At 60.3% G+C, this 13,543-nt stretch overlaps 1 protein-coding gene across 9 annotated transcripts in view; it reads right to left on the reverse strand.

The window, feature by feature from the left end:
- LTBP4 (latent transforming growth factor beta binding protein 4) overlaps positions 1–13,543 on the reverse strand; it is a 32,921-nt gene that overhangs the window by 18,957 nt on the left and 421 nt on the right. For 5 of the 9 annotated variants that reach the window (XM_031659448.1, XM_031659447.1, XM_031659446.1 and 2 more), the window contains exons 1-15: positions 11,914–12,145; positions 11,613–11,748; positions 10,988–11,097; positions 6,174–6,365; positions 5,751–5,998; positions 5,572–5,674; positions 5,114–5,188; positions 4,895–5,017; positions 3,888–4,052; positions 3,070–3,219; positions 2,848–2,955; positions 1,793–1,924; positions 1,591–1,716; positions 799–924; positions 61–303 (exon numbers count right to left, since the gene is read on the reverse strand). In XM_031659448.1, the coding sequence (XP_031515308.1) occupies positions 61–303; positions 799–924; positions 1,591–1,716; positions 1,793–1,924; positions 2,848–2,955; positions 3,070–3,219; positions 3,888–4,052; positions 4,895–5,017; positions 5,114–5,188; positions 5,572–5,674; positions 5,751–5,998; positions 6,174–6,365; positions 10,988–11,097; positions 11,613–11,748; positions 11,914–12,130 (2,254 nt within the window). In that variant the 5' untranslated portion in view covers positions 12,131–12,145. Of the gene's footprint in view, positions 1–60; positions 304–798; positions 925–1,590; positions 1,717–1,792; positions 1,925–2,847; positions 3,220–3,887; positions 4,053–4,894; positions 5,018–5,113; positions 5,189–5,571; positions 5,675–5,750; positions 5,999–6,173; positions 6,366–9,693; positions 9,981–10,987; positions 11,098–11,612; positions 11,749–11,913; positions 12,146–13,543 lie in introns of those variants that run through there. The other 4 variants (XM_031659443.1, XM_031659441.1, XM_021931119.2 and 1 more) reach the window with 4 other exon arrangements.

Consider the following 13,543-nt stretch of genomic DNA (forward strand, 5'->3'; position numbering starts at 1 on the left):
ATCTCTCTCCAGTCCCCACAGCAAACAGTGATGGAGTGGGGCTGGGCTCAGCACCCTCACCTTGGCAGGGGGCCCCGGGCCCTCGGGAGCGGAAGCCAGCAGGGCAGGCACAGTGAAAGGAGCCTGCCGTGTTGTCACAGCGGCCAGGCCCGCAGGGCGGCGGCTCCTGGGCACACTCATCCACATCCTCTTCACACGCCGAGCCCCGGAAGCCAGCCGGGCAAACACAGCGGAAAGAGCCGGGCAGGTTCTCGCAGGCCCCTCGGCCACACAGGCCTGGGCTCTGGGTGCATTCATCCACATCTGCACAGGGCAGGGGGCCCGGGGTCACTTGCTCCCCTCTGCCTCCCTGACCTCTGTCACTTTGGCTTTCCACCCTCCATCATTCTGTCCCCCTGACCCCATCACTATTCCTCCTTGTAACCATCATCTGACTCTGTATCCTCCACCAATCCCTCCTAAGCTGCCTAGATGGCTCTGCCTCTGTAGTCCCCATGAGAAGGCCTCCTTCTTCTCTGTCCTCTATAACTCTGCTCCCCTTACCTGATTACTGACATCGCCATCCCTCCTCACTCTGCTTCCCCATCTTCCATGACTCAGCCTTTCTGTTTCCCATCACTTGGCCTCTCCATCCCAGGTCTCTCTACTGCCATTAGGCCACACCTCTGCTCCAGAGGCTGGCCTCTGTCTCCCATCAATCAGCTCGCTTTGCCCTGTTGTTCAGTCTCTCTGGCCCTCATCATCGCGCTCTACCCAACCCCTCACACCCCTTCCCAGCTGCCCCTCCCAGGCCCTCACCCTGGCAGCTGGCTCCGTGCGGTGCAGCCTGGTACCCGGCGGGGCACACGCACAGGAAGCTGCCTGGCGTGTTTTCGCAGCGCCCGAGGTCACACGGCGGCGGCACGCGGTGGCACTCGTCCACGTCTGTGGGCACAGACCAGGCGGCTGGGACTGGGGCAGACAGTCCCGGGAGAAGCGACGCAGAGAGGCGGGGGTAGGGGGAAGCGGGAGTGGGGCCAAGCTTGGGCCAGAGCCTGGCTAGGGACCCGCCAGGACAGGCGGAGGAGTGCACAGTGAGAGGGGCAATTGGAGAGGGTAGGGTTTGGTAGGGCAAGGGCAGAAAGGAGAGCTTTGGGGACCGAGCAAAGGGAAGGTGGGGTCGGGGCTAGAGAACAGAGGATCAGTTTGGGGATGGGGCTCTGGTGTGGCAGGGTTGGAATCAGGGGTCGTGGTCAGGAGATTGGTTGCCGCAGTTGCAGGACAGTGGCGGGGCCTGGGGGAGGGAGTTAGTCTGGGACGGGGAGAGGCGTGGCCAATAAGGGCAGGGCCTGGGCGTGGGGGCAGAGCAATACAAGCCGCGACCAGGCCCCAGTAGAAACTGGCAGTTTGGGAGCTAGGTAGGGGTGGGGTCAAAGGGAGGCTGGAGCTGGGTGGAGGCGGGGCAGGGAAGGGCGGGGCCAAGGACCAGGGAAGAGCGGTCCTGGGGCGGCACCCGACAGGGGAAGCGTGGGAGGGGTGGAGAGGCTCTGGAGTGAGAGCAGGAGCGAGACCCTGGGGTGGGCCTGGAGCCGGGTGGGGCAAATTTCTCACCCAGGCATTCCGCAGCCCGTGGGCCGGCTCGGAAGCCCGGGCCGCATACGCAGCGGAAGCTGCCCGGTGAGTTCTCGCAGCGCCCGGGAGCACAGGGCGGGGGCACGCGGCGACATTCGTCCACATCTGAGGACACGGAGGGGGCTGGTGACAAGGCAAAGACCCCCGCCCCGCCTCCTTCCACCCCCTCCGCCTTGCTCACCAATGCATCGGGTGCCCTGGGGGCTGAGCCGGAAGCCAGAGTCGCAGGCGCAGGTGTAGCCGCTGGGCCGGGAAATGCAGCGTCCTGGGCCGCAGACCTGGGGGTTGCGCTGACACATGCCGGAGGAAGGACCTGGGGGGTCCAGTCAGCCAGGGTTCCCCCATCTCTGAATCCTCCGTTCCTTTCCTCCCAGTAGAACCCCCACCCCCGGAGACATCCATAAAACACCTTCATGGATGTCTCCTCCCCAAGCAAGCCCAGTCTTTTGATCTCCATTTTTTTTTATCCTGGAACATTCTCATCAGATCCTTGGCCAAATCCCCTCATAATGCCACCCCAAGGTCTCTGGCTTTGAATAGTTTGCCCTCCAACCCTCTGCCTGAGATACATTCTTAGTGCCCTACCTGAGAAATAATTATCTAATATTAGATAATGAAAAATAATTATCTACCGTAAGTATCTGAGCACTTACTAGGTGTCAGACACTTCAGAGACATCTCAACAATGATCCCCATTTTACCGATGAGAAAACTGAGTCTCAGAGGTTAAGTGACTTGCTCAATTGACACAAAAGAGCCCAACTCCGACTCCAGCTCCTGATCTAACTACCACCCAACCCTTCAAATGCTTCTCTCTGCCCATAACATTCCTATTTGCTGTATCCTGGAATCTTCACCTTGGAGTCTCTTACCCCAGAATCCCACCTGTAATACCGCCATCAGTGCCCTCAATTCTTTTTTTTTTTTTTGAAACGGAGTGTTGCTCTTGTCACTCAGACTGGAGTGCAATGGCGCAATCTCAGCTCACTGCTACCTCTGCCTCCTGGGTTCAAGCGATTCTCCTGCCTCAGCCTCCCAAGTAACTGGGATATAGGCATCTGCCATCATGCCCAGCTAATTTTTGTAGTTTTAGTAGAGACGAGGTTTCGCCATGTTGGCCAGGCTGGTCTCGAACTCCTGACCTGATGATCCACCCTCCTCAGCCTCCCAAAGTGCTGGGATTACAGGCGTGAGCCACCACTCCCGGCCCAATGCCCTCAATTCTTTCTATCAAACCTGAATCAGGAATCTCAGGACCAGTCCAGGCAGGGATGCTGGGCAAGGGAAGCTCAGGGCCGGGCCGGGGATCAGGCCGGGACTCCGGGCGATGGGTGGGCAGAAAGCCTGATAAAGAAGGGGTATCAACGAGTGGAGCCCAAATCCTCTCTTGCCTCCTTTCACTATGGGGCTTGGGCAGCCCCTTGAAGATGGCACCCACTTCTGCCAGAGCCAGCTCACCTGCAGATGGCCGAGAGGTGGCTGGCAGGGTACGAGGCTGGCTGAGTGACACTCGGGGTGGCTCCTGGCCCAGAGGTCTGGTGTTGTAGCGGAGGTCGGAGGCCGAGTAGTGGTAGCCAGGGCCAGCCGGGCAGATCTCCCGGAAACCCTCTGGGAATAGGAAAGAGAGAGGGACACGGAGAGGACAAGAGAGCAGGAGGAAAGCGATGGCAAGCCCACACCCTGGGCTTGGCTGGGGGCAGGGCTTGGCGGGACAGTGTCAGGGTTTTGAGTTGGAGGCTGGGATGGGGTGGTGTCCTGGCCAAAGAGTAGAATGTCTCAGAGGCTAAAGGTGGGACCAAGAGCGTTTTCCCCCATTTGGGATGGTGGTAGGGACAGGGTTGAGGGTAGGGTCTGGTTGGGTCTACAGAGACAGACTTGGAGGCTAGGAAATAGCTCCCTTGTGGGATTTAGTTTTAAGCGGAAGATAGAATGCCAGGGAGGTGTCTCAGGGAGAGGCATGCCTGGGGTGGGGCTAAGCTGAAGGCAGTGTCTCAGAAGCTAAGGACTTGGTTAAAGCTCAGGGACAGGATGAGACTGGGCGTTGACGCTCAGGAGACAAAACCTAACTTGGGGGCTCCGGGGTAGGTGTGGCTACGGATGGAGGTGGAGCCGTGGATGAGGTCCAGTCTGAGGCCCACGGGTCGCAGAGGCTGGGGCGTGGCCAAGGCTGGAGCCCAGCCAGGTTAGGGGCGGTGAGACTCAGGGTTGGAGGGCGGAGCGTAGAAGGAGCGCCACATGTGTTGCGCGTAGGGTTAGGCACGGCCGCAGGGGCTCACCTGAGCCGAAGGGTGGGCAGAGCTGGCAGCCCCGGCCCCAGGCCTTGCCCACGCGGCTGCAGCAGCAGATCTGTTTAGTGATGTTCCGCAGAATGGGCAGCGAACAGCCGCCGTCGCGGAGCACGCGGAAGCAGGGCCCTTTGGCCTCTGAGATCACGTGTTGGGCTGCGAGGAGCAGGGAGGAAATTCTTCAGGGCGGGGCTGGGAATGCTGCGGCACTGAGGGATTTGGGAGAGAGGGGAATGGTTCCGGGGTTGGGGGTGGGGGCTGCTGGGTGCGAGGGGCATTTGGGAGCAGGTCTGAAGGAGAGCAGTGGGCTCTAGAGGTCTGAGAAGGGCTTGGAGCCTGTGAGGTGTCAGTGGTGAATGAGATTCTGAGAAGGATCTCAAGATCTGAAGAAAGTCGAGTCGCGAGGGGAAGGAGAGGATTTGAGGGTCTGAGGATTCCAGAAAGTGGGAGAGCTGAGCGCGGTGGCTTACGCCTGTAATCCCAGCACTTTGGGAGGCTGAGTTGGGCAGATCCCTTGAAGTCAGGGGCTTGAGGCCAGTCTGGCCAACATGGTGAAACCTTGTCTCTACCAAAAATACAAAAAAAAAAAAAAAAAAAGCCAGGCATGGTGGTGCCCGCCTGTAATTCTAGCTACTCGGGAGGCCGAGGCAGGAGAATCACTTGAACCCGGGAGGCAGAGGTTGCAGTGAGCCGAGATCGCGCCACTGCACTCCAACCTGGGCGACAGAGCGAGACTCCATCTCAAAAAAAAAAAAAAGTCTGGGAGTCTGGAGGGATCTGGATCCAAAAGACTTGAAAGGTCTAAAGGTGGTCCAGGGATGCTGAGGCTGTATGAGAATCTGAGAAGTTCTGAGGGGGCTCTAAGGCTGACTGAGAGGAACCCGGAAGTCTGGGAGGATCTGGGGGGGTCCGAGGGAATTAAAAGCCCATGCTCTGGGACGTGGTCTGAGGGCAGGGAGGCCATGGGACCCAGCCTCAGCTCCCTGCTGGTGGCTCACAGATGCAGCTGCTGCGGGACGAGTCGAGAAGAAAGCCGTCGGGGCACACGCACGTGTACCCGCCGCGCGTGTTTGCACACTCCCCGTGCTGGCAGCGCCCGCCAGTCGCGCACTCATCCACATCTGCCAGGATTGGGGAGGTCACTGTGGAGTCAGCAACTTGATCCCTGCATATCCCGCCCCCAGAAGCAAGCCCCTCTCACTCCTGCCCCATCGCACCTTCGCAGGACCCATTAACTCTTTCAAAGCCGGTTGGACAAGGTCCATCTGGGGCGCCCAGTCTTCCCGAGTTCCCTGTGGCGAGAGGAGAGGGGTGGGCCAGGGACAGGTGGGCTGAGCGAGAATGGAGTGGGCAGAGACGAAGCCTGGGTGGAAGGGACTAAAAGATGTTGGCTGTAGTTGAGTGCAGGGTCAGCCTTAGGTTGGCTGACCTGGAGACTCTCAAAGACATGGGAGGTGCCATGGCACAAAAGCAGGGTGAGAATAGAGTGGCCAAAGTCAGAAAATGGGGTGGGTGGTCCCAGAGTGGTATGAAAAGCTCAGGAATGGAAGTCGCCTCCACAGTGGGGTAGGCGTGGCTACAATTTGTGAACTGGGTTTATCTAGGGCAGAGTAGGAGCGGTGAGGTTCTCACCCCTCCCCAGCTCCGAGCACCTCAGGGACGTCCTGGGACTTACCCAGGCGCTCGGAGCACAGCTGACAGTCGTGAACGCCCCAGGCCAAGCCGGCCCCTCGGCAGCAGACCTCCTGCGTCCGGAGCCCGGGCAGCGGGGACGCGCACTGCGGGGAAGTGTTGGGTGAGCGCGCCCTCGCGCGGAGGCACGCTCCGGGCCCCTCCCCACCGGCCTCCTCTCACTTCGCCTCCGCGCAGCTCCCGAAAGCAGTAACCGAAGCCCGAGGCGTCCGAGTAGCCGTCTTCCCGCGGCGCGCTCTGTGCCAACACCGTGTAGGGCGCTGCCGCCTCCGCCCGCGCCGCCGCTTCCGCCCGCGCCACCGCCTCGGCGTCCGCCTCCTCCCAAGGGCCAGACACACGCTCCACCTGGTGCACCACCACCGACGCCTCCTGCGGGTGCTCCACGTGGACGCTCACCATAGATGCCACGCCTAGGGGAGGCACGGCCGGGCAAAGGGATTTCTACACGGGTTTTTACGGGCTGGGGCTAGACAAGCGGGGGAGGGCGAGTTGGGCAAAGGTGTTCTGGAAGGCGGGAAAGTTGAGGGTCAGGGGCACGGTGACCCTGACCGTGGGTCGGAGGGACTCTGGCCACACTTTCCTCACCGTGCTCGTCGTCGCGGTGGTTGGCCAGTGGCATAGTGTACACGGAGCGGGTGAGTCCTGGTATAGCCGGGGCCGGAGGCCGGGCGCCCGAGGAGTGCAACTGGCAGAACTTGCCAGCGAAGTCCGGGGGACAGAGGCAGCGGTCAGGCTTCACGCACACACCGCCATTGTGACAGATTAAGGGACACAGGACTGGGAGAAGAACAAAGACACTCAGGGGCGCCACCATTCCTGGCATGTTCCCCTGGGGCCAGCGAAGTTCCTATTCCCTCAAGGTATCATTCATTTCTAAGTCGATCCGCCCTCAGCTGTCATGTGGCCCCGCCCCAGTTCTGGCATTAGCATTGGCCCAGTCCAGTAGTTCAGCCATCAGAGGTACAGCACCACCCACTAAGTCCGCAGGATCTTGCCCTATTGCCCAGGCTGGAATGCAGTGCCGTGATCAAGGCTCTGCAGCCTCGACCTCCTAAGCTGAAGTGATCCTCCCACCTCAGCCTCCTAAGTAGCTGAGACGACAGGCGTGCACTACATCGGGTCATGTTTTTTTAAAAATTTTGTAGAGGCGGAGTCTCACTATGTTGGCCAGGCTGGTCTTGGACTCCTGGGCTCAGGCAATCCTCCTGCCTCAGCCTCCCAAAGTGCTGGGATTACAGGCGTGAGGCCGGCCAGCCCTCAGACTGTTTATTCACTTTCATGTCAACCTTTCTGATCCCACTTTCTGGTTGAGTCCACGGGGTTCCAGACCAACCCAGACGGCGCTGACCCCATCCGATGCTGATCCCTTCCATTGACCTAAACCACATTTTAACCACTCCCTGGCATAACTCCCCGCCCAACTCTGTCTCCTTCGCATTCTATGCCCGCCCACACTCCCTCTGCTAGGTCCACGAAGTCCTATCCCAGCCCCCTGGCTGTGCCCCCTTTCTAGCCCCTCTCACATTACCTTCTACCCGCGGGATTCTAAGCCCTGCCTATGCAGGAGCTTAACCTGCCGCCTCTAGCCCCTCCCACCTCCCTTTTCCGCACTCTGATTCGCCCGGCTCACTAGTTCACGCCCCTCCCACCCCACCTCCAGGCCGTCCGGGTGCACTAGTTCCGCCCACCGCGCTTTGTCTCCGCCCAACTTCTTTCTGGCTGGGGCCTTAGAGCTCTAGCTCTGCCTTACCGCCTCCAGTAGCACCCGGGCGGGGCCAAGAGCGGGAACGCGCCTCCACTCCCCTCTGCGCGCCCTCGCTGGGCCCCAGGCCACCTCTGGGCGGGGCACTGCCAGCTGTGCGGCGGGGTAAACAAAGAGAGAGGTGCGGCGGGGGCAGGGCGGAGGCTCCGCATTCCGGACCCTTGGGGAGCCCCGGGACCTTTGAGCCAAAGGAGGCCGGACTGTCCTGCGAGGGCACCCCCTCCCTCTCTCTCCCGGGGCTGCAGAGAACAGCTGGAGACAGCTGTGCGGAGGGGAGGGAGGAGGCAGACGGCCGGGGGAGGCGCGTGTGGGATTCTGAGCCACAACTGTAGAGAGGAAAGGGCACGGAGAGCCACCTCCATTTAGAAGGATAAAGGGACTGGAGTCCTGGGAGGAGATCGACTAAAGGGCAGCCCTCTCGAGTTCAAAGTCAGCTGGAGGTTTCTGGGAGGGAGGAACCTAGCTCAGAGGAAACTGAGGTGCCCTTTCAGCAGGAGTCCTTTTGTGGACAGTTACCTAGAAAACAGGACTTTAGTGCCGCCTAGTAGACAACTAGTTTGAGGGTGCTGAAAGCAGGGTTTAGATAGTGAAGTGGAATTCCTGGAAGTCATCAGCACTTAAGAGGCTCAATTGGCCAAGACCCTATGTGGAATCCCCTCCCCTCCCAGCTAAGGATTAGGTGCCAAAGGCTTTTTATTAATGGCTGCCTGTGAGGAGCACAGTGTCTGGAGTCCTCTTGGAGAATCCACTTATCAAGACCAACCCTGGGGTTCTCTGAAGATAAATGGGATCAGAAGTTCCTGGGGAAGGGGGTGAGCTAGAAGAGCAGGACTTCTGGACAATACGACAGAGTTCTCTAGGGAAAGGCACAGTTTGGGAGGTGGGAGGGAAGAATGAGACGGAACTTCACTGGAGGAGTGGTCTCTAAAGTCTGTTGCCAGGGGTGGAGAGGGGGCCTAGGGCCTAGTAGCAAAAACTCTGGGCTCCCTTAGGTAGAAGTGTGGGACCACGACTCCAGGGTGGTCTAATAGGGGCTTTTAATTGAGTAGTGGGGCCTAGAAGAGGCTTCACTAGGAATCAAAATTGCAAAATGGGAAGGGTCTCTGATGGAGGTGGTGGGAAACCAGCCAGGTCGGAGGGCATTTCCCAGACTCCAGAGGCATTTATCTGCCTTCTCTTGGCCTAAGTGCAGGCCCCCAGGCCAGCTCCCTGGGGGTGCCTACACCCAGGGTGGGCCGCTAGATGGGCACAGCCAATGTCATGCCCCACAGCCCTGGCAGAGCGGGGAGTTGAGGACATAGGGGTCCCTCTGAGGTCAGCCTCCACTTCACATGCCACTTCTTGCACCCCCAGGGGCTTGGCACTCGCCTGGGCATGGCGCCTGGCACAGGCACATTGGGGCCGGGCCGGGAAAGAGTGAAAGAAAGAGGGAGGAAGGGGAGGAGAGAGGGAGTGGCAGCGGGCGGGGGCTCAGGCGGGAGATGAGCTCACGCCGGCCGGGCTGGGCTGGCTGGGGGCCAGGCTGGGCGAGTTCTCGGCGCCAGGGGCCCCCACTCCCCAACTCCATAGGGTCTGCGGGGTAGGGGGCAGGGAGGCCCCGATCCCAGAGAGTCTGCCCACTTTTGCATCCTGGAACAACAGGTGGCGCGCCCTCCCCCACCTCACCTGAACCCCCAAGGCTCCCCATCTCTAGGAGTGCCTGATGCATACACCTCCTGTCCTCTCCGCCCCCAGGGGGCGCCCCTTCCTTAAAGCCTCTTATCTTAATTTCTCTCGCACGTGGGACCCCCGCAACTCAGGTCCTGCGGAAACCCCCCCCCCCCCCCCAGACACACACACAAAACCCCCTTCTCTGTCCCCTCTCCCTCTTAGCTCTTCGGATCAACTTTCTTCTCTCCAGTGCCCCACCTCACAGGCATTCCCATATGGAACCTTCCCACCCAAAGACACAGAAACTGATACGTCCCCCATGCGGCCCTGAGACTCTTGCTTGGTCCCTGGAGACTCCTTACTCAGCGTCTCAGAATTCGAGTCCCCCTCCCAAAAGTTCTCAGGCCCCTCAATTCTGAGATCTCCATTTTGACTCAAAGCATGAAAGCTGGCGCCAATTCTCTCACGTGGGACATCACAGGCCCCTAAGAACCCTCATTGCTTGCAAAATCGGAGCCCTCAGGACCCAACCCCAAAAGCCAGGGGCCCCCTTCCTCAAATAGCCCCTGCGATTCCCTTGCACTGTTGCATATGGAATCTGGGCTCCCTCTCCCTGGAGGACTGTCTCCTCCATCCCCAGGGATCCTCCTCCCCCCGGGAGTCGCTCTCTTGGGACCACCACCCCGCACTCACAGGCGCGGAAGCCGGGTCCCCCCGGGGCCGCCCCGCCGGGCGCGCCGCTGTCCACGCTGGTGGCGTTGCGGGGCGCGCAGGTCGGGGTACAGCGGGAGCCGGTCGGCCCATGGATGCAGCGCAGGCCGCACACGACCGGGGTGAAGCGCACGCGGAGACGCTCTCCGGGCCGGCCCAGTCCGGGCTGCGGCCCTAGCTGCGCCAGCAGCACCAATAGCGACACCCAGAGCAGCCGCACGCCGCCCGCCATGGCTGCAGCGCCGCGCTCCGCCGCGCCGCCGCCCCAGCCCGCCCGCCCCCTCTGTCCCCATCCGCGCACCAACAAGTGGACCAGGCCTGTAGGGGAGCGGCGGGGAAGGGAACAGGTGGGGGCGGGCGGGTTTCCCCCCAGACAGAGCTGAATCCATAAAGAGGAAATCCATTAAGAGTAGTGGGGGCCGCATTTGGGGAGACAGCTAAAAGTTGATCCTCTTCTGCCCTGGGCACAGAGAAAGGGGCTTCATCTTGATAGGGGGCTATCATGTCACATCTGGGCAGTCAGGTGGGACATCTGAGGGATGGGAGAAGGGTCGCTGCACCTGGGCACATAAAGGAATTGGGCATCTAGATCCTGGGCAGGAGGCTGGGGGGGGGAGGAATACATCCAAAGATACAGCCACATCTGGCCAGAACCCCACACCTGGTGGGAGAAGTCACAATGGATAAAGGGAGACTGTGGGCGGGGGTATAACATCTGGCCCGAGGCTCACATCTGGAAGACTTTAGGGGGAGGGGTCACATCTGGACTGAAGGCCACAGCAAGAGGAGGGTTTTGAGGGTGTTTGAGATGAGGGGTATTCTAGAATAGGGGTCGAGAGCTGGAGTGGGAGGAGGGCAGGGGGAGGATTCGGGAAACAGGAGGAGGCCTTTGGCCCCCAGCCGCCCCGCAATCTTGAGCATTCGGTGCCCAGGCAGGCGCCAACCCGCACAATCGCTTTTGTTGTCTGGGCTGGTTCGGCGGAGCTTTCTGCCGGGCCAGCGCCCTCCCTCTTCGGCCGCTGGGAGCCCGGACGCCTGGCTTCCCGGCCCCACCCCCGCGGGTCAGTGCCTCTGGCCTGCGTCTGGTCCTGTCCCGGGCTCACCTCGCAGGGCCGGACGCTGGGGTCCCTAGAGGGGGCCTCGTCCTGGGGGTGGGGGCTGAGCTACAACGGGGGCGGGGGCGGGGGGAGGCGGCTGCAGGACCGTGGGAACCAGACGGCTTTATCTGGCCCGGAACCCCCCTCGCCCCAGGCAGAGGAAAGGCGGATGTGCTTACCCGGGGCCTTGCCAGCGGGGGCACGCTGTGGGGGCCTCCTTCTCAGTAGTCCCCGGCCCCCAGGCCCCCGGGGCCGCCGCCGCTTCAGTAGAGCTCTGGCCTCCTGCAGCCTGGGTGGGAGAGGACGGAAAAGCTGCTGTCACCGGGTTAAGCTGACCTCCCCACCAAAGGGCCTCCATGCCAGGAAAATGTCTTTCAGTAGCGGCTCTGCCCAGCCCTCCCCCCACAACACCCATTTATGGGGACCAGGCCTCTAGTGGGAGAGAAACAAAGACCCTGAGAAAAAGAGAGATGATGGGGGTGGGGGGAGAGAAAGAGAGAAGTGGGAGAGAGACTTAGACATAGAGACAGGCAGTGAGACACAGGGAGAAAGAGAGAGAGGAAAAGAGACAGGTAACTAGAAAGAAACAGAAAGAGACAGAAATAATGCAGAGATGGAAAGAGCCTGAGATAGGCAGGGAAGGGATGAAATAGAAACAGACAGACAGGCTGATAGCAAAAGAAAGAGCCGGGGAAGGAGGGGGGAGAGAGAGGGAGGGAGTGGGGGAGGGAGGGGGAGAGGAAACGGGGGCAAAGCTGGGAGTTCCTGAGGGAGGATTTGGTAGGGGAGGGACTGCCCACTCACGTCAGTGGCTGCCAGTTCAGGGACACCTGTCTCTTCCTCACGCTGGGGCTGGGACTGGGCACTGCAGGCACTGGGTTCAGGCACCGCTGGGGGCCTGCACACTTTTTGGGCTGGCAGTTTTGGACCCTGCAGGAGGCTTCGGAGACAGCCAGGGACTAAGTGGGGAAGGAGGGGACCAAGTACTTCTCTACCAAATGCATCCAGCTCTCCCACTGGGATGAGGGACGGGATGGGGAGCTCCCTGTCCCTCTCCTCCTACTCCCTTTTGCCCCCTACTCATACTCCATCTTCCAGAACCCACCTCGGATGCAGCGGCTCCTCCTAGACGTCTGGCCTGGGCAGCAGCGACAAGCAGCAACGCTATAAATAGTGGGGTGGAAGTCACTCAAGCCCTTAGCACCCCAGAACTCTGCAAAGAGGGCAATCGGGGGAGGGGAAACCAAGACGAATCCTGAGGGGGCTTGAAACAGGTATATGACTAACTTGAGGTTCTTCTCCCCATGCCTCAGTTTCTCCATCTGTACAATGGGAGGCAAATTGGCTTAGACTTCGGGCTGAAGGGCACAGAAACCGTACTGTTGTCTTATGAAGAGGTTTTGGCAGTAAGGTTTTATTTAAAAAAAAAAACACGTTATTTTAAAGCCTTTTAAAAGTGACTTAAAAACAAAAACAAAAAAGACTCGATTTCTAAGCATTTCTAAGCCGGGACTGTCTGGGAATCTAGAACCCCGCCCTCCCGCACATCCCTGTCCGGGACTCAGACGCCATCCTGAGCCTGGCCGACAGGTGGCGCCATTTTCAAAGGCCTCGGCAGCTGGGGAGGGAAGGCTCTTCCCTCTGACTGTGGGTCCAGCAGGGTGCTGAGGTGGAGGGGATACAGGAGTCACAGTCCAGGACCGAGAATCCCAGAGCCTGAATTCTAGCCCCTTCTTGCCCTTCCACGATGGGTGTCCAGAAGCCAGCGTTTCTTGGTCTTTGGGCCTCAGTTTCCCGCCTGACCAGGAGAAAAGTGCCGTTCTTGGAGACATCTCCGAGCCCGGAGGGTCTCAGTGGCGGAGCTTCCAGCTCCGGTTCAAGTGCGTCGCAATGAAGGGGCCCCCCAGACAAGTCCATTATCCCCAGCCTAAGGGGGGGCTAGAGACTAGGGCGCACGCCCAGACCCCAAGAGGAGAGCAGTGGGGGGCTGCAGAGAAGGGGGCATCTAGCGCTTGGGCCCCTCTCAGGTGGGTGGGGCCGAGTGGAGGATGAGGCCATCTGGTGGGGAGCCTCGGGGATCCCCGATCCTGCCGTCATCCCTCCCGCCTTTTCTCCAGGTTAACCCCTTCCCGGCCCCGCCCCCGCCGCGGCTCGGGTTACTAAACGCATTCGCAGAGACCCAGGCGGGAGCGGAGCCCGGGGCCTTTGTAACGGAGCGCTGGGCCGCCAGGCGAGGAGGGTGGGTGGGGGTGCTGGGCAGACGGCTTCCTTCAGTTCCGTCACCCGCAGACAGGAAGGGCGCCTATAGCCCCCAGATCTATAGGGAATCCTGGATCTCTCGCGGTGAAATCACTGGAGCCTCATTCAATCCCGGGGTCTTCTAATTCTAGGAAACTTGAGCATCCCCAACCGTTCTGAAGCCTGAGGACTCCTCCACCCCACCCAACTCCCCACAAGCCCCTCCGCCATCAACCCAAGAGTCTACGTCTTCCTGACCAGTTCGAAAAACCCTAAGGTCCCTTTTCATGAACACAGAGCCCCCAAATCCTAGAAAACCAGGACAACTCAGCGGCCTCATAAAGTCCCTCCAGAATCCCCCAACACTTTTCCTCCTGTGCGCCCACAAACTTGGGGAGCTCCATCCTAGCTCGAAGACCCCACACGTCTCTATCATTCTAGGAGAGCTCAGCCCCCCACCCCCCCGCCTTAATAAACTAGAGATCTTTCCTGGAAAA

This window comes from Papio anubis, chromosome 20 (assembly GCF_008728515.1).
Source record: "Papio anubis isolate 15944 chromosome 20, Panubis1.0, whole genome shotgun sequence".
NCBI lineage: Eukaryota > Metazoa > Chordata > Mammalia > Primates > Cercopithecidae > Papio > Papio anubis.